The sequence below is a fragment of the Salvia splendens genome, chromosome 5 (assembly GCF_004379255.2).
Source record: "Salvia splendens isolate huo1 chromosome 5, SspV2, whole genome shotgun sequence".
Classification (NCBI taxonomy): Eukaryota; Viridiplantae; Streptophyta; class Magnoliopsida; order Lamiales; family Lamiaceae; genus Salvia; species Salvia splendens.
In genome coordinates, this window is record NC_056036.1 from 29,542,681 (window position 1) to 29,568,203 (window position 25,523).

The 25,523-nt window shown below is 34.8% G+C and overlaps 1 protein-coding gene and 1 long non-coding RNA gene across 2 annotated transcripts; both read right to left on the bottom strand.

The window, feature by feature from the left end:
* Nucleotides 1-90: 90 nt before the first annotated feature.
* On the bottom strand, nt 91-1,766 carry LOC121804072 (nodulin-related protein 1-like). The gene is made up of 3 exons (XM_042203618.1): nt 1,719-1,766; nt 1,314-1,394; nt 91-414 (listed from the first exon to the last, which is right to left on the bottom strand). The coding sequence occupies exons 1-3, from the start codon at nt 1,764-1,766 to the stop codon at nt 91-93; spliced, it is 453 nt and encodes a 150-aa protein (XP_042059552.1).
* Nucleotides 1,767-21,787: 20,021 nt separating this feature from the next.
* On the bottom strand, nt 21,788-23,944 carry LOC121803322. Its single transcript, XR_006050961.1, has 3 exons — nt 23,816-23,944; nt 22,598-23,124; nt 21,788-22,047 (listed from the first exon to the last, which is right to left on the bottom strand). It is a non-coding gene; the product is annotated as an uncharacterized LOC121803322 (long non-coding RNA).
* Between the last annotated feature and the right edge of the window lie 1,579 nt (nt 23,945-25,523).

Genomic DNA, 25,523 nt, shown 5'->3' on the forward strand with positions numbered 1-25,523 from the left:
CTAAAACTATTCGCTAATCGTTATTAATAATACATGTGTGTACAGTGTACTCATTTGATTAAGGTAACTGCGCATCACACGTGGGTTGATCTAGCCGGCAGCCTTCAACAAACCCTCCGCCCCGCTCTTCTCACCGGTTCCGCCGAGTAGCTCCTCCGCCTTCTTCGCATAGTCCCCAACCTCGCCGCTCTCCTCCGGCTTCTTCACGTCGCCGCCCGAAGGAATTTCAGTCTCGGCCGCGGGTTTGTCTTCAGCGGGGGCGCCGTACTGGCGGAGGTAGCCCTCGGCTTGGTCGACGTACTTGCCGACACCCTGGGTGGAGTCGAGCTTGCCGTACTTGGAGACGGCACCGAGGAAGTCGGCGGAGGAGCTGGCCGCCTTGGCCTTGTCGCACTTCTCCAGCTCGTTGCTGAACTAGGCTGCATAATTTGATTTAATTTTGATAATGTAATTTCCAAAAATATCCTTGGCCTATTTTGTATAATTAAAATAAATAATATTTGTTCCATTAAGATGTGTGGCTGAGATTTGTTCTCTAGTTATACACTTAAGATTAGTTATACATTGATCACTACCCTCTATATATATATATATATATATATATATATATAATAAAAGAAAGGTTAGTTAATGCTGAAATGATATGGGACTCAATTGAACTTTATATGGGCCAAATTAATAAGAATATTTCTATGTAATATTAATATATGTTCATATTAAAACAGAATGTATTATATTTTTTATGCAGGTTTTAAAAGAGTTTTAGGTCTATATATTATTGTTTTATGTATTTTATAATTCTCATAATAATTAGTTATTTGGAAAATTTCTTATCATTCTATTTTTTTGGAACATACACAGATTTCTAGGATAGCATGCTGAGTAGGATTTTTTTGGGAACATGCACAGATTTCTAGGATAGCATGCTGAGTAGCAGAGCACTATAAATATTAAATACTTTTGCCCACTCACTCCTGCAGTCCCTCACTCATCTCTCAAACGAAGATTTTCCAGATTAAAGCAACAAAAATAGTTCACTTGCTCTCTTCTTCCTAATTCATCTTTTCTCACTCAAAGCCTTCTGTTTTATTCTTTTATTATCGGCACTATTTATTCTTCTATATAAATGCATGTTCTAATACCAACAATATGAATGTAGTTTTCTAACCTTTTTTCTCCATTGCGTTATATATCATGCTTTCTGCCTCTCATTAATGCTATGGGTCCAATTTGTTCCTGCAAGTAATGATTGAGATTATCTTGAAAGTTCCTGTATTAATAAATACACTCATTGAAGATATGTGCATTCTAACCTTGAATATGCCATTGTTTCCCTGTAGTGTAGTAACAAATGAAACCTTCAATGCCACCTTTGTTTGATGTTTTTGTTCAATCTGTGTATGCATTTACAATCTGTCACTACTGTTTCAAGCAAAAAAATTGTGTTTGTCTATTCTACTATTCATCTACACTCTTTATTCTTAAATTGCTGATTGATTTTTGTTTTCTTTTTCTTATCATAGGTTATATTTTAGGGTGTTTGTTCCACGATTCGAATGTATTATTTTCTTTTTACCAATCTATGTAGCTAATTACAATAAACTACATATATAATATTTCACATAAGTTACATAAATCTAAGACCATCAATCTTATATCAATATTAAGATATCATATTGAAGTGCAAACTTTAGAATTCAATTAATGTAGTCAGTTACCTTGAAGCAATTTTTACTTCTAAATCTTTTGTCAGCTGATAGATACATTGGAGCCAAAGTTTTCCTCCAAATTACATATACCCATATATTTAACATATTTGAGACCTATATGAGAACAGATATTAGCATTCACTTAATCCCTGCAGTAAGACCTAATCTCAGGATAATTCCACTTTTTTGCAGTAAATCCAAAGGTTATGGTGGTATCTTGAAGCTTTAAATGTTTAAATCATTTTATGAAAAACCCCTTAGAGAAATATGCATAGCAACTGTTTTCAGAAATTTCAGTACCTATTTAGTGGAGTATTACATTAGTCACATTTTATTTTGAAAATCCGTGCAGAGCATTTAGAATTCAAGTGTTGCAAGTATATGATTACTTATATAGATATTTTTTAATCCTATAGACATGTACCTTGAATCAGTTTTTTTTTCTAAATCTGTTGTGATCTGATGTCAGATCTGTTGTAGCCTTAGAGACGATCTTTGAGTCGTCGTATGTTCGTCCTCTACACCTTGAATCGTCGGTAGATGTCCATTGTTGCTCCGTGCATGTAAAATAATAAGTGAAATAGTTAGAAACTTGATAAATTTCGACGATTTGTTGATATTTTGTTCAAATTTGCGAACTATTTTCCGATTTTACCTGAAATCGCTTCCTTCACCGGTCTGTCGACTACAAGTTCACCGGCGTGGATTGAGGCTAGGGTTTGTGAATCTCTCCATCGTCGGTTGAATGTCATAGGTTTTTGCGGCGTGCTTAAGTCGCCGAGGCTACGCTTTGCGGTGGCTTCATTGTTCATCGGGGCAAGCAGATAGCTCCGATTTTAGGAACGAGAGAGAAGAATAACTCTTGAACGCCGATAGTTAGGCTAAAGGATAGAAGTTTTGCGCTGTTGATGTCAGTATCTCGGTCGGTGAGGTTGATCTCTGGCGAAATCGTGTCATTGGATCTAGGGTTTGTGGGGGTGGCAGACGGCGGTTCATATCAGAGAGAAAGAAGATGGTATTTATATTTTCTATAAAATATGCTCTGGTTGCTAAGTGTGTTAATTTAATTAGTGCTCTTCCAGTAATTATTTTAATTAGCTCATCATGTCAATATGTTCATCTCAATGTGCCATTTCCGATCAGCAATGTTATGTTTAATTGGAAAAATGTTTTGGTCCTCTTTTTTAGGAACTTTTGGGCCATGTAGGGATAATGTGTTATGTGTTGGTACTTTTATTTAAGAGTTATTGGGCCATTCATGTAACGATATTGGGTTGTTTTATAATTCTCTTATTTTTTGGCAGGATATTAATTTTTGTAGTCCTTTTTTTAAGTTTTCATTCTAGGTCTATAATTTGTTTCTTATATTAGTTCTGATTATTTTTTTAGTATAATTTTTCTTGTTTTTTAATTTTAAATCAATTACACTTTTTATTACATTTTGTTTAATTCGGTTGTACTAATAATTATTTTTATTATAGGCCTTTAAAGTCCTATTATTACATTTGATGTTGTCCATGATAGTGGACAACATTCTTTTGTTGTGAATGAGAATATTGTTCCGTCAACTTTAAATCGTAATAGAGGTATTTTTTATCCATTTTTGTTGAATACTCCCTCCGTCGACGAAAAATAGGACACATTGTGAATGACATGGGTTTTAATGCGAAATTAGTAAAGTAAGAGAGAAGTAGTGTTAGTGGATTATGGGGTCCATATTCTTAGTTAGAGAGAAGTGAAAAACAATATGTGTATATCGTAAAATAGAATTTCTATACTAAAACTTTGTGTATCCATAAAATGTAATTTCCATTACTTTTGAGCTTTCATTTGCTAATTTATTTCAACATAGTTATGTTAGTAATGTGACTTTTTATGTATAGATTCATGTTCATCACCCGTTATTTGTTATATGAAAAATATTTTGAATTATAAAAATTTCAATTTCTTTTGAACAATATTTTCCATCTTATTGGTCAATTTGGTAAAAAAATCATGCAATATGGGGTCCACTACCAAAAAATGGTAAAACACGTAACTGTCAAGGATAAAACACGTAACTGTCAAAATTGTGAAATTTGGTCATTTGCTTTCGGTCACTTCTGGATTGGAATTTGCAAATATGTTTACATTTTTGAGTTATGTGTATGCATATTTTCACAATTCTAATTTATAATTTAGACATGCAAATCTTAACAATTTAAACCTGTATTGTTTCTGCTTAACAGATGATTCAGAGACTTTGAACTATTTGGTAATTTTAACCGATGTACTTGCAATTCTATTTTTACCTTGGAATGAGAATCGTTTGATTCTTCTTCGTCTCCCATTCGTGTTTGTGATCCGTCGCCAGATTTGGGGCTGATGGATGGATTTTGAGGGTTTTGTTTGTTGATCAAGAAATTTTGTAGCAAGTTTCCGCCTTTTGAACACCAATCTGTGACTTTAGTTGCAGAAGCACCAAACTTTTGAGGACAATTGTGTTAGTCGACTCGAAGTCGGTGGTTGAAGATTTTTCGATTAAATCTTCAATCGTCGATATTGTCGATGTAATTTTGTGTCGGTGGGTGTTTTCTTTAGAAATCAGACTTGAAAATGAGTAGTTCTTCGATTTTAATTTCTTGCTCGATTGGTGAGCTGTTGAGAGTGTGACCGATGAGGGTTTCAATGTTGGTGGAAAAGACGAAGTCTCTCTTTTTAAAGAGTTGACTAGTAGATGGTACCTGATATTTCACTTTCGTACATAAATGATACCTAATCTTTGGAGGCATAATATTTGTCATAAGGTTTTGATTCCGCGAATGTAATTGATACCGTCTGATCCAAGGCTACCATTCAGATTCTAACGACGCCAATTTCCATTGGCTGTGTTATATGCAATGACCATTAACAAAAGTTAAGGCCAATCTCTATCCCATGTTGGATAAATAGTTAAAAAAAACGATCTTCAGTCATGGACAACTTTATGTTGTTATATCTAGAGTCACAAGTTGTGAAGGTTTGAAGATTTAAGTTTGTGGGGGATGAATATGATAGTAGAAGTGATTATACTCTTCATGTTGTTTACAAAGAAGTCTTTCAAAATGTATGAATTACTGGTGTTAGAGGGATATTTGTAACTATTTTGTTGAGAAGATGTTTGATTTCGATGTTTTGTTGATCGAATTTATAATGAACTATTTATTTTTTCAAATAATTTAATTTATTTACTTTGGCATTTAGTATTTCTTAATCTTTTGTTTGTAGATCATATTCTATTTCTATTTCTTTCCCTCATGTCCTTTCGTTACAGTGGACTGATAGACTGATAGATGTAGAAGTATGTTTTTTAAATTTTTATAATCTAATGAATACAAAATTTAAATAGTTTATATTCATGATTTGCAGTAATTTTTACATTTTTTCTATATATTTTTTATTTGATTTAATTCGTTTTAAATATATTTTTTTATTTTTTGAAAATCATTTGGCCCGTGCATAGCACGGGAGGTAAGTATCATTATCTCATCTTTTTTCTGTATTATATTTTATTTATTCCCCTCATATCTGCGTTTCAAATTCATAAAAATTATTTGTTCATTGGAAATAGACACTTATTTATTTGTCTTGATATTTACAATGTGTTTTTTTACAAACGTGAATTCTCTGTCTGCAAGCATAATTATACAATATTTATCATCTACTTTTTCTTAAGTTCATTTATCTTAGAATTTTTTACAAGTTTTATGGCCCGTGCATAGCACGGGTGGTAAAACTAGTTTTATAAGAAAATCCCACTTACCAAATATTTTTGTGTTTTATATTTAATTTAATAAATAATAACTAAATTTTTTTATGAATAAATGAAATTAAATTTAAACGTGCCACTAAAGATTCGAAACTGGGAAACTTTCCTCAATATTTTTGGCCTATATTTCTTTTATTGAAGTTTTTTTTCAAATATAATTTATTTTTCAATGTATATAAAAATAAAGTGTTCCTCACCTTTAATGTTTTATATTCTTGTTTCAAATTGTTTTATTTGAATATGCCATCAAAAATATTAAAAATTGAAATTATTTAAAGAATATATAACAAAGTTTAAATTATGGTCATTCTTTATCAGATTTTTTGTGAAATCAAATACTATAAGTATCATTTTGATAGTATATTAATTGATTGTGGCTATAGCATATATTTTTTTTAGAATATTAATTAATTAATTAATATGCATAAAAGAGGAGAGGAGGAGGCTAAAAGAGCAAGCTGCCAATGAGTTCCGCTACCCACCATAAAATTGAGATGAATATGATGTCCAAAAATTGGGATAGACGGTGAAGGTCGAGCATCAATTTTAGGAAGACCAAACGCTGAGTGTCGATTTGGCATATATTATGGAAAACCTCAACACTCTATTTTCCGCCACCTCCCTCCATCTGAGATGGAGTGAAGTATTATTAAGAACATCATGTTAAAGATGTTAAATAAGTGTTTGTTTGGAGACAACCCAACATTGATATTTTTATTTTTCTTACTTTATTGTTTTAGTTTGTTTGCTTTAAATTTTATATTTTGTTTTTGAGCCATTGCATATACTGGAAGCAGTCATTGCAATCCACAATGACCCACTGAATAAGAATCAAATGTCCGCCGACATTGCACTACCCATGCCAAGGCTGCTCAACAGTGCCTTTCGTGTCGACGTCTCAAGGTATCTTTATTGCTTTCATAGTATCCAATGTACCTACCGCCTTTTAAAACTTATTCTTAATGTATTTTTAAAAAGTTTGTGGGGATGAAGTGGTGGACCATGAAACTATGAGTTTTAATTGTTTTTAGTTGTTTTTGTTATAGTAAACTCGAAAATAATGAATTTTCAAATGATTAATATAGAGAACATAGAAAAACACTTGCTTAGGGACATCTGACCGAGGTGCCTATGATAAAAAAAGTCCTTCCATATTTTATTGAGTTTAACTTATGCATTGAATTGAAAAATTTGGTATAAAGGTGCATAATTAGTGAATTACTTGTTTGCCTTGTATTATGTCCATACCTTGTGAGATTTGAACTTTTAATTATTTATTTTGTGATTTATCTGTATTCATGTATTTGTTTCTAGAAATCCCTCTTAGTTTGTCTAAATCTACATAGTGTTTTGATAAGGCTCGTTTCATGCATCTGTTATGGGGAGGAATTCTGTATTTTTTGGAGACTAACGTGTGATTTTGACTAGGAGCCAGGAGGAATTCATGCATCTGTTCCGGTTTGTAGGAAGACGGAACCGGAAAAGGACCGTGAGGCTATTTCATGGTTCCAGTTCGAAAACCAGCGGTTTTCACGGTTCTGTTTATTTTTTTTTCTTCTATGTAATTTGAAATTTGGACTTATACAATAAATTGGAACAAGACAATGGATGATTTAAATTGAAATAAGACGAATAAGGTGAAAATGATATCAATTTTATTGAATTTGAGTTGTAACGGACAACGATACATTACAATGTACAATACATAATTACATATACAACTTACAAGTATACAACATACAATAATGTAATATAATTTACAAGTGTCGTTAGAACGTAAATAAAAAAATATGAAATGGGGGGGAAAAGGAAAAAAATTGAAAAGGGCTTGAGCTCAACTTAAACTTTCGAAGTTAAACTTTTCAAATTTAAGTTGAGTTGCCTATGTATCCACAATTTTATTGAGGAATCAAAGCCCACGTAGTCTTGCATACCTTTTAGGCCGGCCGTGCTCGCCATTCACCGTCCCCCCCGTCATTGATATTGTTGAGCGCTCTAGCTTCCAACCTCGTCATCGCCATCCGTGGAAAAGTCTTCACCATCACTCTCTACACGGAAGTCGAAATCCGACTCTTGTGCTCTCATGTCCGCCTTTGCGCAATCATCAAGTAACATAGTGGCTTCCATGTTTTTGGTGGAGAGATTGCTCCTTTTGTCGTCTAGGACACAACCGCCGACACTAAAAGCTTGCTCAACGGCGACGATGGAAACGGGAACGGCAAAAATCTCCTTAGCCATTATCGAGAGTATCGGAAACTCTTTGTCATGTGTTCCCCACCAATTAAGGACGTCAATTTGTTGAGTAGGAAGACATGCATCTTGAAAAATATAGCGCGATTCCAAATATATATCTAACTCACTAGTAGCTCTAGACCTATTGGTTGTAATACCATATATATCTTGCAATTGTGATACTACGTCTGGATCCATCATGACATTGCTATAGTTCCCGCCACCAAAATCAAATGTAGAAGGACTAGGAGGAGCACGTACCTGGTGAGCGGTGTTATACCGCATTTCATATTCCGTGTAGAGAGCACGAAGTGCACTATCTAACCTTAGTTTGATTTCATCAACATTCGGAAGACTTAGTTAGAAGCATTCTCCTCTTGTCAAGCCCATTTCGCGAAGTAGAGAAAAATCCAAATCGTGCAAACAACCATAGTACATGTCTAAAATTTTAAGAACACCATGCAACTTCCACTTTGGATCCAAGCATTTTGCAATCAAAAACACATTTGGAATACGGTCAAAATATTTTAACCATTTTTCAACCATATAAAACAAAATAGCCTTCAACTCTATGAATTGAGTATTTTTCACACATGTCATAAAACCAATTGCCACATACATGCAATGCTCCAAAACGCGCACATAAGTAGGATAATAAACACCAGATAACTCAACAGTGGCATTTTTGAAAGCTTGGAATAATCGAAACAAATCCATGTTGTGGTCCCAACAAGAGGGTATCAAAAGCAAATCATAAGGAACATGCGGGCAAGTTCTAAAAAAAATCACATAAATATTCAATGTGGTTCAAGGTCGACTCCAACATATCGTACGTCGAGTTCCAACGAGTTGAAACATCCAAACGAAAATTGGTGTACCTGCACTGCTTGCTATGACAATATTTCTTCCAAGTTCTACCAATTGGAGCTTTGTTATGAATCAACTTAACAGCAGTTCTAATAGGATCAACATACTTTTGCCACAAATCGATCGCATCTTGAACACACAAATTCAAAATATGGGCAATACATCGCACATGAAAATATTTGCCATCAATAACAGGAGAACATGCACTGATGAGTTCATCTATTCTGGTAGTGTTAGCGCTTGCATTATCAAAACCAACGGATAAAATTTTATTGATCAATTGAAATTTATTCAAAACTTGAATGATCAATTGAGCAATTGCTTGTGCAGTGTATGGTGCGGGAAATTCCCGAAATGCAATCAAACGTTTGTTTAAAGTCCAACTGTGATCAACGAAATGCACAGTGATACCCATATACGAATTTTTGCAAAAACAACCAGTCCACACATCAGAACAAATAGAAACTTTATGACCCAAGTTAACAATAAACGTACCTAATTGATCCTTCTTTTCCATGCATTGTCTAACAACAGCTCGAGTCATAGAAGTTCGACTCAATTTTCTTGCAGCGACATTATAAACTTGTCGCATACTCAACTCAAACGCATCGTTATCAAAAGCATTGAACGGAAAATGTTTCATCACGGCAAATCTAGACATCACATTAAGAGCATTTTTGTGATCATATTTTAAAAGAGTATTGCTACACATACCTGATGTTTGGGATGAACCCGTCCCATTCCCGGTCCCGACTCCATGTTGAAAGTTAAGTTGAGTTTGGGTTGGAGCGATACCAAACTCGATCGGATGCGCTTTCTCCATGTGACGGTAAATGTTCATATCCTCCACCCTTTCGGAATGTGTATACGTTTTCGCAATAGTTGCAATACACATTATAAGTGTCTGGATCGGTACTATCTTGTACCTTCTTGAAATTTTTCACCATGATGTTTGAGGTTAAAGACCTTTCAATTGGTTTAGGAGGTTGAGGAGGGTGTCCACGACCACGATGACTCCTTGGTGGTGGTGGGGGTGGCATATCTTGAACCTCTTCCGCCTCTTCCTCCTCCCCCTCCTCCTCGTCATCATCATCATCGTCGTCATCAAGATTCACAGGGGTTGGAATTTGTTGAGAACCACTACCGGTACCAACATAAGCATCGCCTTGGGATTGAGAGCGAGAGAGAGCAATAGCATTGGCCATATCTTGCTCTTCTCGAATCTACAAAATAATATTTGTATTGTAAATATCCAATAGAATTATGAACAATAATATAATGTATCTCATAATTAATTATATTAGTAGATAATAATTATTAACATGCCACTCATCCATGTTCCTTTGAGAAATCTCATCAATAACGGATCTTCGACTTGGCCTCTTGGACTTTCCCTTTCCCTTATCAACACGACCTTCTCGGGATGAAGACTTCTTGATAGTAACAAATTATATAGTAGAAAACTAGAAATATGGAATAATATTTTTTTTGTTTTAGCAATTGAGAAAGATAACTTATAGAACTACGTGAATAAGTATAAGTGTATAACAATGCGTAATAAGAGTAGCACTTGAATAATTCAAATGTAAGCACAATAGTACAAATGAGAAATGAGAGACAAAGAGAGATAATTGGGAGATTGAAGAGAGAAACTCTTGTTAACACAAGAATGAGGTGAATGTAAGTGAGGATAGAATGGGGTATTTATAGATAAAAATTGGGGGAAAATTGATGAATTTGAATTCAAAATCAGAATTTAAAAAAATTGAATTTCGGACCAAACCGGCGGTTTTGGTGTAAAACCGCTGGTTTGGTCAACAAACCAGCTGCAAAACCTGCAACGTGTCAGCCTCGTGTTCCGCACTGCCACCGAAAATTGCTGAATTCACGATTAACCACCGGTTATCGCGGTTTACCAGCGGTTTTTGGTCCAAAAACCACAAGAACCGGCCGACAAAACCTCTTGAAAAAGCTGCCCCCGCTGACACCTCGGTTACCGCACCTGAACCGTGAAACCGTCGGTTAACCGGTGGTTCCGAACCGTCCGGAACTGGCTGTTCGGTGACGGTTCCGATTCAAAAAATCTTGAACCGGAACTGAACCGCGGTTCCAAATGCGACGGTTCTGGTTCAAGAAAATTGACACGGTTCAGGTTCAGAACCGGAACCGGTGGGCATCTCTAGCGAGAGCAACCAAAAGGATATAGAGTATATTCCCAAAGATCCTCATGCAAAGGGCACAACCGACCTTTTGCACGGAATATTGCCCTAGGGATCAGAGCCTCAAGCCTCCCTATAAATAGGGAAGGGAAGGAAGAATGTGGCAGCGCTTATCATCAGCTCTCTCCTGGGGGTTGAGTCTCGGGAGCTCACATACTCTCCATTCCTTTAGATTCCGTTCTACACACTTGGCGGAGGGATTTTATTGTCTGGCGATGGTGGTGGTTTAATTTCAGTCTAAGTTGTGCAACACCGTCCTGCGTGGGCGAAGAAACTATCATTTAAATTTCTGTCTCATACAATTCCGTTTTGAAACATTTGCTAGTTTTAGAACTTCGTGTTTGTGAAGCTGGTTCTTAATCTTTTAATTCTTGCCTAATATGATGAAGTAGTTCATTGTTTTCTTTTGCTTGTGTTACGGTTGTTATGAGCTAAATCCGTTGGAAGTTATTGTTAGGATTGGTATACTGAAAAGCATATTTCGAGCATGTTGCACGGATAGAATTGCTTGTATACAATAAACTCTACAATCCACTTTTAACCCAAGGCGAGAAGAAATAATTTTATCGCATTGGTGTTTGCTTATGCATTTATAAGATGTTTCTCAAACATTTAAATGTATAAGAAGCAAATAAGTCTAATTCTTCTGCATAGTAGACTGGTCGTGAACGACGTTCACAGAAGGTGACTCAGTCGGTCCTTTGTAGAAGAGAAATAGAATTTCACAACCTAGATAGGCTTTGGCTACCTATCGTGAAAGGTTGCAGTGTCAGTCTGCATGTTTCCTTACCTTAGGAAATAAACGACACTGGTGTGGTATAGCACTGAAGGATCTAACAGTTGAGATAAGTCTTTCTTGCTATTTACTGAAAGACGAGGTCTCGGTGATTGTTATTTCTTAATCATTGTTGACATAACATTGAGCATACGATATTGATTATGCACTACTTTGATTTATCAAATGGTGCGGATTTTTCGCAATCCAAGAATCCTGGTATCTTGGGTAGTGGTGATCAATGTCTAGAGGTGCTAGTATTGTTATTGCAATGAATCGTGTGCTGGGTGAGTCCAGTTTGATAATATCCTCAAGAGGTGTTCGAAAAAGGTTTTATTATTCAGAAACCCGGCCGGTTGGAATTTATTCCAGAATAATAAATAAAGATTTTGAACTAGACAACTCTTGGAAAAAGATATTAATTAATTAAAGTCAAATAGCAGACTTAAATTAATTAATGGATATTTATATCTTAAACACGGGAAATAATAAATTAAAGAGGTAAAGCCCAGATTACTCGTAATTTGGGATTGGACGGGCAGTCAATATTATTATTCTATAGTGGATGATAATAATATTCTATTGGACTTGTATTAAATTGGGGCTCAATTTAATTAGTAAAAGTCCAACAGGTTTGGCCCAAGTCCAACCTCCATGGATCCCTAATCTGGCCCATCATAACTCTATATAAAGGAGACTAAATAGAAGACAAAAAGGTGGTGATTTTACTCTTAATTTTCGTGCTCCCCAGTGGGAGTGGACGAAAAATCGGTTTTTGAGAAAACTGATATTCTGTCTTCTTTCTAGTCAAGCCTTTTTCAATTATGACAAGCTTTGCCCACCCAAAGGTCATTATCTGAGTTCGGGATACAGATTAGAAGATTCGTGGTTGAGTACGAAGAACATCACGTGGAGAAGGCGCAAGCAATCGTTGATTCTTTGGAGAATCAGATCGGTAATCCTAAACCGTAGAATATCATGAATTAGGATTTTAATTCCTTAAGCATGATTTTTGTGCGTTCTTGTATGCAATTCAATATTTTACATGTGAATCAATTAATCCAATAATCGGTCAAATAGATCCATATGTATGATTTATTTGTGAATGCATGTCTTCCGTTGTGCAAGGGGCACCAAACCCTAGCAATTGGTATCAGAGCCAATTTTTTGCTCTGATTATGTGGATTAATTTCATGTTATTGGAATTGGTTGAATGTATGAGTTTCTTCGTTGTGTTGTTATTTACATCGTTTTGATATTGATAAATGCGAAGAACACGAAGAAGGTTTTGAGCGGCTGACGCCAATTTGCCAGGCTAGGGTTTTTGACCGATTCCCAAATAATAAGCGCCGTGTTAATTACGTTGGGTAATTATTTGTTTGCGTTTTTATGTGTGACAAGAATAACTTGGAAACCAATACTTCCAATTACGTTTTTAATCATTACGTGTATATATTATGTTTTAATTAACAAATATTCTTTGTTGGTAATCATTACATTGACGTAAGATATGATTAATCATTGTCCATGTATGTATGTGATTCAAACATGTATCACTATTCGTCATGGATCTGCCATAAAACGTTACGCAACATCGGAGTCACGCTGGTCGGAGCAGCACACGCATCGGATGAGGCTGGAGTGCTTGAAAAGTAATGGCCTCGATGGTGGCATCCGTGCAGCAGAGGCGACGTCGCATAGCCTAGGCTCGTGTAGCAAGGCAGCATTCCAAATTGGTTAGGATTTCCAAATCCTAGGATTCAATTTGGAAAACAATTCAAGATATGATTTAGATTAAGATTTTAATATATCTTTAATTGGATTATCTAAAATTTAATTTTTAATTAAATTATGGATTAATTTGGATTTTATCCTTATTTTATGGATTTAGATATATTTAATTATATCTAGAGAAATCATAGATAAATTTGGATGAATAATTAAATTTATTTCTGTCATATGGATTTAGATAGATTTTATTCTATCTTGTTGAATCCTTGATTGACTAAGATAAATATTAATTAAGTTTATCCATATCTTGTAGATATTGATAGATCTATATCTATCTAGAATTTATCTTAGTAGATTTGGATAATTAAAATTTATGTTTATCTTTATCTTGTGGATATTTATAGAATTAATTCTATTTAGAAAATATCCTAGTAGATTTAGATAATTAAATGCATCTATAACTTATAGATATTGATAGATTTATATCTATCTAGAATATATCTTAAAAGATTTAGATAATTGTTAATCCAGTATTGTAATTATCTTTTGGATTTAAGATGGATTTAGTTCTATCTAGTTAAATCCTAGTTGAATTAATTGATATTAATTCTAGTTATCCTAATTTTATGGATATAAATAGATTTATTTCTATTTAGAAAATATCCTAGATAAATTTAGATTAAGATAATACATGATAATCCTTATCTAATTGGATTTTGATAAAGTTAATTTTATCTAGAATAAATCCTAATAGATAGTATGATATATTCTAGTTTCTTATTCAAATAATCTAAGATTTTCTTAAATCTTAGAGTGATTGGATTTTATCTTCATCTTATGGATTTGGATAAATTTGTTTCTATCCTGAAATATCCTAGTATGATTTAGATAATGATAATCCAAGATCAGTTTTATATTGAATTTAAGGATTTGATTTTATTTTTTATAAAATCTAGAATAATCCCAAAAAGGATTTAGATAGATTCAACTCTATCTAGATAAATCCTAAATTAATTTGGATAGTCATTATCCAAGATAAATTTATCAAATCCGAAATTCATATTTTGGATAAGATAAGGAATTAATTATTTATTTAAATCTCCCTAGATTTATTAAATAATTTCAATAATTATCCAGTGTGATTAATTACCATGAAGTAAATAGATTTATCTGTTTATTTGGTGTTAATCTGGTTTAAGTGGATTATCTGCCCTTTCTGCTTATGTGATAATTATGCAAAAACCATGTTTAAAATGACTAAACGATAATTACAACAGTGTGTTGTATATGGTCTCCATAAATTGGTCTATATATGAAGCAGTTTCTAATATTATCGCGACTCACCTTAGTGGGAGCAATAATCCTACGAAATAGCAAGTTCATAAGATTGGACTTCTTAATAGTAAATTGTTTAAACTAGAAGCGAGTTTCTAATATTATCGCGACCCACCCTAGTGGGAGCCATAATCCTACGAAATTGCAAGTTCATGTGTTTAAACATATTTATAAGATAGCTATGGAATTTTGTTAGTGGCGTGCGACCTTCCCTAGAAGGAGTATCAAAACAGAAACGAAATTTCTAGATGCTAATATTTATGGTTAAAGCTTAGGCAATACTTGGCGGCCATGCCACCTTAGTGGTCTCTGGACTATCCGTCGGTATTGTGACCAGGAAATTGTTGGAATCCGAATTTGTATGACCTCCCTAGAGGCGTACTTATTTTGGTTTTCACGGTTGCGAGATACATAAATTGTTTTGTGGTTGTTTGCGATTATGTATTAAGTATAGTATGTGATAAATAGTTTTATTTCTTCTCAGCCAAATTCTTAATAATGTCTGCGAACCTTAAAGAAATCAAACTCGAAGGCCAAAATTATGTAGACTGGAAATATTAAATGGATAAGATTCTCATTGCTGAAAACTTAAAGTTTGTACTCACCAATTCATGTCCTCTATTTCCTCGACAAAATTCCACAAAGAAAGTTTGAGAATGCATTTTATGCACGTACTCGATAAGTTCTTTGAGGAAGAAGGTCAAGCTACTTTCTTTTAAGTAGTGAGACAAGTCTTGGTTTATACCGATGATAATGCAATATCCAATGAGGACGTTGTCCAGATTCTATTGGAACATCAAAAAGAGATAGAAAGTTTTGATGAATCTTCTGATTCAGTTACTCAAATAGTTTCTACACTCAGTTCATCGCCAAATGTAATAGGAAGTGATTATATGAAGGTTGTTACTGAAAAGTTGGAAACCTTAAGCATTATATTCGCTTAATTACTATTGGAGGAAGATAACATGATAGTTGACGAATTCATTAAGGCTGCATCTTTCCTATGTCTTAGTTCAATCGAACAGAAGACTAGCAATGGAAAGAGGGAAGAGCTGAATTGTCATCAATGAAAGCTATAAAGGCATGAAAAATTAGGTGAAAAGGCAAAAGAGAAGATGCATTGTGAGTCGGATTGACCTCTTCTACAGAAGGACAATGACTTAGATAACAATGCAATTTCTAAAAGAGAGATCTAGATCCAGTTGGACAGTTGTTGCAGTGGGAGCTATTTTTTCATGCTCACTTTATTGTTTTGTTTTGATGTATAAGACTTTGTTTTATTGGTACAGTTTAGTTTGGAAATAATTCAGTTTCAGTTTCTAAACTTGTTAATGATTAAATGATGTTCGGTGTCATTTGATAATGCTTGCATTATTGAGAAATGTGGATCGAATATCTATCATAGTACCATAGAAAAACAAATTATACATCATAGTATCTAAACAATATAATTGCAAAAAGATTGAGTTTAACACCACAGTTTAACCTCTTAAACAATGAACGATAAAGTATTTATGGTACTTAAACTTAAGGCCAAGAAAGTACTTAGTAATTGTTCAAACTGATTTTGTCTAACTCAAGTGACTATCGAGATTTTAACAATTTGCTTGTTAAATAGCTTGAAGGTCAAGAAAGTCTGGTTGATGCACTAAAAGTTAGAATCCTTTGGTGGTTCAAGGGATTCAGAATACTTATAGAGATGCAACATAGAAAGACTAGCAAGTCTTAATGGTTTATACCATAGGAGATGAGCAATGAGTTAAGATCAGTAGTGGGAGCTAAATCCTAGTTGACTACTCCAAGCATTCTTCTAAAGAATGGGATAGTCATATAAGAAGATATCAAAGTCTTTCGAAGGCAAGTTCGATAAGTGAACAATTTTACTCAATAACACCTTATCATTGATGGGATATACGTTGGAAACAACGGGTTATACCTTAAAGAAACTACCATAACATCACTACCTTCTACAACACACGAGTTGTGGACTAGAGGTAAGTTTAGTCCAGCACATCTCAAGGTGTGGAGTTATTCTAAGACATGTTTTGGAAAAGGTATCCAAGTAATTGGAGTTGTGTACTGAGGTATGTTTTAAGGTTGTCCCAAATGATAAAAAAGGTACAAGTTCTATAATCTTCCACGCAAGATAAGTGTTTGTTTACACGAATACTAGATTCTTTCATGAAGATTATGTGAAGAATTACAAGCCTAACAAGCATGATAATTCTCAAGATAATGAGAATATATATTTTCCATCTTAACCAAGAAGTCATACCATTAGAAACTTATGCACTAAGAAAATCAACGTTTGTACATAAGATTGTAAGAGTCGTGTCGTAGTGGGAGCGTCCTTTGCGAACATAATAAGTTCATGGGTCTAGAAGAGTCTTAAGACTCAGTCTTAGATCAACTTGAACATAATCCCTGTAACTACAAGGACGCAATGACTTATTCAGATAATCATTCTTGATAAGATGATAGATTCTGAATAACAATCTTAAATAGACAAGAATGTTTGCAAGACTTGCGATACTACCCATAGACTATTTCAGTCAGTGGGAGCTAGTGGACCTGCAAGTGTAAGCATGGATCTGAAAAGGCTAGAATAATGGCAAAGGGTTATACCCAGAGAGAATTATATTCTCGTCTGCTATTTTTGCCTAAGTCGATCTGTATATTGTCTATTGTAGCCTACATAAATTAGGATGTATGTACTATGATTGTCAAGACATGTTTCTTTGAGTAGAAGTCTTGAGGAGATCATCTGCATGGAACATCTTAATGGTTATGTAATACAGGGCAAGAAAGTTGAAAGTGCACTATATTTGGTATTCTTGGTACTCTACGATGATAACATCTATAAAAGTTGATAAACAACTAAGAGGGTTATCTAGCGTAGCAAACTGGTCGTCTACCCAGTTTAAGGATGATGGATTTAAGATAATCTAGTTACATTCTAAGCATCTATGTCATTAGATTGCTAGAAAAAGAATGTATGTTTTCTTAAAGAATCCTACATCTACACAATACTTAGACACTTTAGCATTGAAAATTCCAAGAAAAGGTTTTTCTTTTTCTAGACGGAATTATTTTGTCTCTAGTCAAGTGTTTTTTCGACATTGAATGAGATCAAGAAGAATGAGACAAGTTCCATAATCGGAAGTCTCATGTATGCTATGATGTGTATTAAGTTAGATATTAGTTTTGTCGTTGGCATAGAAGCATGATATCATTTTAACCATGGCCAAGGACATTGGATTGAGTAAAGAATATACTATAGTACTTGAAGAAGACTAAACGGTATGCTCTAGTTTACCAGATATCCATGTTATGTCCTTTAGGTTACATCGACTCGATTTTATAATTGATCGGTGATCGAGTCATCCTCTGACTATGTGTTCACTTTAGGAGTTGAATACTGAGACATGAAGGAGTGTTGATCAAATCATAGACTCTATCATGAAAATTACAAGTGTGGTTTCATCGGAAACTACTAAGGTAGTTGTTCATCTCAGTAATTTCCTAATAGCTTTGACCGTGATTCCGAGTATGTGTATGAGTATTATATTTTGTTATAATTACTCTAGTCATATGTCTAACTCGAGGGAAACACGATCTGATAAACCTAAGCAATCACATAGAGATGAAGTATGAAATTAATTAAGGATTAAGTGCGCAGCAAGACGTTATGGTTTCCAAAATATCATCAGAGAACAACCTGGCAGAACTTTTCACAAAATGCCTATATGGTAACATGATTTACACATGAGGTGAAAAGTATGGTAGTTCGATGTATCATGGTTCGAGACCTGCTTAGAGTATAAGTGGGAGAGTTTTGGCAGTGGGTATACTCGAAAGCATGATTTTGAGTATAAGTGGGAGATTGTTAGGATTGGTATACTGAAAAGCATATTTCGAGCATGTTGCACGGATAGAATTGCTTGTATACAATAAACTCTACAATCCACTTTTAACCCAAGGCGAGAAGAAATAATTTTATCGCATTGGTGTTTGCTTATGCATTTATAAGATGTTTCTCAAACATTTTAATGTATAAGAAGCAAATAAGTCTAATTCTTCTGCATAGTAGACTGGTCGTGAACGACGTTCACAGAAGGTGACTCAGTCGGTCCTTTGTAGAAGAGAAATAGAATTTCACAACCTAGATAGGCTTTGGCTACCTATCGTGAAAGGTTGCAGTGTCAGTCTGCATGTTTCCTTACCTTAGGAAATAAACGACACTGGTGTGGTATAGCACTGAAGGATCTAACAGTTGAGATAAGTCTTTCTTGCTATTTACTGAAAGACGAGGTCTCGGTGATTGTTATTTCTTAATCATTGTTGACATAACATTGAGCATACGATATTGATTATGCACTACTTTGATTTATCAAATGGTGCGGATTTTTCGCAATCCAAGAATCCTGGTATCTTGGGTAGTGGTGATCAATGTCTAGAGGTGCTAGTATTGTTATTGCAATGAATCGTGTGCTGGGTGAGTCCAGTTTGATAATATCCTCAAGAGGTGTTCGAAAAAGGTTTTATTATTCAGAAACCCGGCCGGTTGGAATTTATTCCAGAATAATAAATAAAGATTTTGAACTAGACAACTCTTGGAAAAAGATATTAATTAATTAAAGTCAAATAGCAGACTTAAATTAATTAATGGATATTTATATCTTAAACACGGGAAATAATAAATTAAAGAGGTAAAGCCCAGATTACTCGTAATTTGGGATTGGACGGGCAGTCAATATTATTATTCTATAGTGGATGATAATAATATTCTATTGGACTTGTATTAAATTGGGGCTCAATTTAATTAGTAAAAGTCCAACAGGTTTGGCCCAAGTCCAACCTCCATGGATCCCTAATCTGGCCCATCATAACTCTATATAAAGGAGACTAAATAGAAGACAAAAAGGTGGTGATTTTACTCTTAATTTTCGTGCTCCCCAGTGGGAGTGGACGAAAAATCGGTTTTTGAGAAAACTGATATTCTGTCTTCTTTCTAGTCAAGCCTTTTTCAATTATGACAAGCTTTGCCCACCCAAAGGTCATTATCTGAGTTCGGGATACAGATTAGAAGATTCGTGGTTGAGTACGAAGAACATCACGTGGAGAAGGCGCAAGCAATCGTCGATTCTTTGGAGAATCAGATCGGTAATCCTAAACCGTAGAATATCATGAATTAGGATTTTAATTCCTTAAGCATGATTTTTGTGCGTTCTTGTATGCAATTCAATATTTTACATGTGAATCAATTAATCCCATAATCGGTCAAATAGATCCATATGTATGATTTATTTGTGAATGCATGTCTTCCGCTGTGCAAGGGGCACCAAACCCCAGCAGTTGGAGTTTGAGTTATGGATGTTTTTGTTGTGTTTGTTGGATTATGTTTTCGAAGAGTTTTGTTGGAGTTTGATTGGATGCTTTTCGCAATTGGTAGTGTAGGAGGATGAAATCTGGAGTGTTGTGTTCCATCTCCTAAATTGGCATTTGATTGTGTTTGAATTTTGTGGATCCATGTTAGATTTTGTAGATCTGAGGCTTTCTTTTTATTTTAGTTTGCATGATTATGGTTTACTGCTGATCATTTCTTGTTTAAGTTGATCAAGTAGATTAGATCCTATAATTATGGTTGAGTTTACTCTTTACATCCAATTTCCAGCTTGTTCTTTTCTCAAAATGTTCGAGTTTCAAGTTATGTCTTGTTGTTGGCTAATTTGATGAAGAAGATGAAGTAGTTAGTTGTTCAGAACCAGATTTGCAGCTTTACACCCACTTTACTTTTGACAGTTTTTCTGATGTTTGTTAGTTAAGGGATTTTGTCCCCACTTTACTCTACCTCTTGTTTAGCTATTTCGGGAAAGTTAGTTTAAGTCTCTAACTGCAATTCAGTTGATCTCTAGGTTGGTCAGTCAGGAGCTAGCAGCCAGTCAGGAGCTAGCAATAGTCTAGTCTAAATTGATCCGTTAGATAGAAATCAGTTCAAATCGTTCAGTCCAGTAGATTAACTTAACCCACTTTTAAAGCGTGGCAGCAGTCATCTACCAAATGTCAACAACAAATGTGAAAACAATTCATCTCTGTGGGATTTTACCCTTACTTCCCTTTACTAGTTCATAGTATTGTGGGTTAAGGTCTTGAAAGCAGCTTTTGTTCTGATTAGCGCAACCGACGATAAGTAGGTTACCTAGGAGTTGTCTTGATCAGTTGGTCAGCGTCTTCTTGATCAACCTGCGTTCGATTGCTACTTCGAAATTGTGTGAACAGTACTCAAGTTCAAACAACCGAGCTTTCATGTTTAAGTTGGGAGAAAAAGAAGTTAGGTCATATTTCTTAGCTATTTTATACCTAAAATTATGATCTTACTCAAAAATGTTCAAACTAGACATTTTGAGTCTTTAGTTTTTTCTTTGGAGTTAAAATAATGAGAATAACTCATGGGATACTTTATGAAAAAAAGTTGAAGACATAAGAAGAAAACTAATAAAAAAGTGGCGTGATTAAGTGTTAAAATGCATACATTTGAAAATAAAAAAAATATACATGTGTGCATAGAAAAGAAAAGGAAAAGGGATGCACAAGAAAGAATTGAGAAAGGTTTAAAAGAAAAGAAAAATAAATCAAGGAAGTTGAAAAGAGCGGGAAGAAAATAGACGTAGTCTAGTATTTGTTCTATCTTTGTTTTGGGTATATTGTCACTCTTGTACCCAAATTTTTCTCAACCTACCAAAAATCCGATATTATGTAAAATTAAAGACATTTTTGATTTTATATTCTTAATCACAACAACTAAAGAATAAATAAGATTTCGAACAAACTTCTAGTTAAACATTGCATAATGCATAAGTAGAGAGCATATACTTTTCATATATACTATGAGCGTGAGTGATAAACACACTTTTAAACACTTGTGAGTCTTATTTTCAAGGTGAGCAACGACCTAGTAATGAAAGTGTACTAATAACCTTACTTAACATAATTTGTGTTTTGCTTTGCTCAATATATTTATCCATATTTGTCACGATCGCATTTTACTAATGACAGTAAAACACAATTAACCGTGATTAGGGATGGAAATTAAGAATAGAGAATAGAATTTGATAAAAGGTACGTAGACAATTCATATGATTACAAAGGATCTTGGAGGGAATACTGGAATAGGATACGCTTGATCATAAAGTTTCTGAGTTAAAGGTTCTTACAACACAATTAATTTAACGTCAGGATCTCAAGGGGAAGCAAAATTTATCTTGCTTGAATAGCACAGGAAAAACAATTGAACGCGGTTCCATGTATAAAGACATGAACCTCCGAGAGTACTGTATAAACACAAAGTAAGCCCCACTTGAATCAGCACCCTCCACTTTATCACAGCTCAACCTTCACATTTAAAAATACACGTAGGGCTAAGTACAAAGTTACTCAATGAACATATTGCCCAAAAGATACAATTAAACATTGAAAATATTGTATAACTTAAAATGGCCCAACCAAAAGAAATTAAATCAAAGTCCAATAAATAAAAGTAAAGAGTGACACTCTACCACTCACGCTTCCATCTTCTTATTTCTCATTCTCTCTCAACATATCCCTCTCCCTCCCTCTCTCCAATGGGTACCGGCACCCGATTTCAGCCGAAATATTAGTCCTCATACCCGTCCCACACTGTGTCGGGTACACTCCGATACCCAAGTCGGGTATCCCTCACCCGACACCGCGGTTACCCAACCCATAATTTTTTTTTGTCTTAATAACTTCTGATGTGTTCGAAGCCATAAACATTATGTTCCAAATATAATGGAAAGAAGTCAAGAACGTTGGGGATGAAGGAAACTTGTTGGATGAAGTAATCAAGTAAACATGCTGGATGAAGTAAACTAACTTGTTGGAAAAAACAAAATAAAAAAAAAAACTCATGCTTACAGCTTACCTGAACAGCTGAACTAGCACCCCAGCCGAAGTTGTTGCTGGTGTTGGCGGATGCGGGTGGAAGGAAGCGGCAGGTGGTGGCCGGTGGAAGGAGAAGAGAAGAGGGAAAATGATAAAATAAAAAATAACCCTAATTAAAAAATTCACACGCTGAACGGCTGGTGTTAAAAAATCACTTTCTGTTTTCCATAATTAAAATTAAAAATTACAAAATTTTAATACTAAAAATCAGGTATATCAGGCTTAACGGGTATACCCGTTCGGGTATCGGGTGTACCTGGTACCCACGAAACCCAAAATCCTAACACCCGATCCCGCCATGTTTCCCGTTTATGTCGGGTAGCGGGTATCTGATACCCGGGTATCGGGCTAGGTAGCAAATTACCTGATACCTGCTACCCGTTTCGACACCCCTACTCTCTCCCTTTCTCTTTCTTTTCTTTTTCGCCAAACAATAGATAGCCTCGGTTTTCTTCACGATCGGATGTCCTTGGCCAACAAGCAAATCATTTCAATCCAAACACAAACCTTCATTTTGGTAAGCATCAAGATAGGATCGTTTAGGTCGATATAACATCAAAGTTATTGTCAAATTTTAAAAATATATTCGAAGCATAACTCTTATATATGTGTTTACTTGGTTAACAAGCAAACGTTTTGAACTGAAATTGCGCACACACATACAATGTGAGATGTCTGTAATGTAATGGCACTAAAGACAAGATTATTTTTGTCAATAGACAATATTCGATCGTCCCGAAATTTTAACCCAAGGTAGACGACTCATAAGAATCATTCTTACCTTAGGAGGTTAAATTTTAACGGTTCGATCTTCCGATATTAAGTTTTTGAGTGGTTGCCGTTTTAACAGTAGTAACGTCGGTTTTCCACATGATCGGATGTTCATACGTTGTCCGATCATTGCGAAATTTTCAGAGAAGGTAACCAACTCATACTACTTCATGTTGACTTAAGGATATTAAATTCAACTTGTTAGATTTACCGTTATTAATTTCCGAAGTGGCTGCCATTTCAATATGCTTATTCCCAAATTGAAACATGGTAGGAGTTTTTTTCTACTTTCTTGAATTTGAAATAAAAAAAATAGTGTATTTGATAATAAAGAGAGCATGCTTGACTTTGATCTATGTTGTATATGATATCTCATACTATATGACTTGCTTAAATGAAAGATATGAAATTTGGATGAAAGGTTTACCGAAAAGAAAGCAATGAAGTTTTGTTGGATTGCTAGTCTGTTTTCCTCCGTGCTTGATTGAAAACTAAAAGAAGACTTGATCGAAAACTTGCACAATTTATTTGGGGAGATTTGAGACAGAATGTGAGGTATTTGTAGTGTGTGGTTGATGAAGAGAAATATAGCTAGCTCCTCTTTATACTAAGCTTTTCCGACAAGGAAGTAAATACTATCATTATAGCATATGTACTTGTTTGCATGAAATTTGGGATAATTTATTATGAAGTATTTGAAAAGTCTCTACTTGGCGTGCTGCAGACTGCAGTGATGTTGAATGAAATGATCGTCTGAAATCGTTTGATTTTTTACTACTATACATATGTTTGTGGAGCTGAAAATGTCTGTCTCATTTTGCACATGTTATAATAAAGGAAGGGATGCAAGGTTGTATAGAAGAAAAGAAATAATGGCGACACTATTCGCGCTGCTTAACACTATTCATTGTTCATCACCATTCAAAATTTTTCTTAATCTTTCACGCATGATTCATGGGATATCATTATTACATCCTTGGGAAAGGAAGTTTCACATACTTGATTTTGACGCTTACAAAAGAGTGGAAGAAGTTGTCGAAATCCCCACTATTCATTTACTTCAAATGTTTACATTCATTTACCATGCTTTGGTAAACAAAACTCACGTATGAATTTCATGCACAAGAAACTATTGGTCGCACTTGGCATATTCTCCACTTGGAGAGAAAGAACTGATTTCTGTAAATGGACATTTAATATCCATTTGAGCTATAATTGTACACGGACAATTATTTAGTATCTTGTATTTTCTTGCACGTTAAACTCGTTGCTACTTTTTCACATTGACACTTAATTAATAAAACCCAAAAGGATTTAAAGTAACAAAACATAATAGTTTGAAGCACTACTTACTTTAATATAAACATTGATAACGAACGTATTGATAAACGTTAAACGTTATTAAGAGAATGTGGTATTACAATATTTTTTATGCAACAAGAAAGTCTAGTCCTTAGCATCTGTATTTCTTTCTTAGCTTATCTCTTAGTTGATTTTGTTTGAGAGCAAACAAATAGTTAAGTTAGGGGATTGCCAAGCACAGATTTTATATGCTTTGAAGGCCTAGATTTAATTTGTTTTGTGTGTTATGCATGTGAAATATGTTCTTAAATTGTACATTGATACATTTTTTTTATTTTAACGTGTTTTGTGAGAATTGTGTGAAATTGACTTAGAAAAAGGTACAAAAAAGAGGTCAAATTTGAAGAACGACACAAACTGACCAAGTCAGTGGTCTGTTGACACGGAGTCAACCGGCGTCGAGCGCATCAGCAAGCACTAAGGAGCCTGCGGCCCATTGCGGAAATTCGTGAGCTAGGATATCTCGCCCAGCGGTTTGCCGAGATCGACACGAAAATCCCGAGACCAGTCAACAACCCACTTAAACCATGTCACTGGTCCGCTAAGTTTGTGTGGCACATGGATTCAGCCTTAGAGCATGCATATCAGTGGATGGACGGCGTCCGTCCGTCCGTGCCAGCGGCACGGAAGACGTCGTCTGCCGCTGCGCTCGCGCCGCTGGCACAACGCTGCTTGATGCATCAAGAACGTCTGTGCCAGCTAGCAGGTGACGTGGCGTGCTGCGATTGGGCAACGGCACTTTGAATTTATTTATTTATTTTTTTAAAAATCGG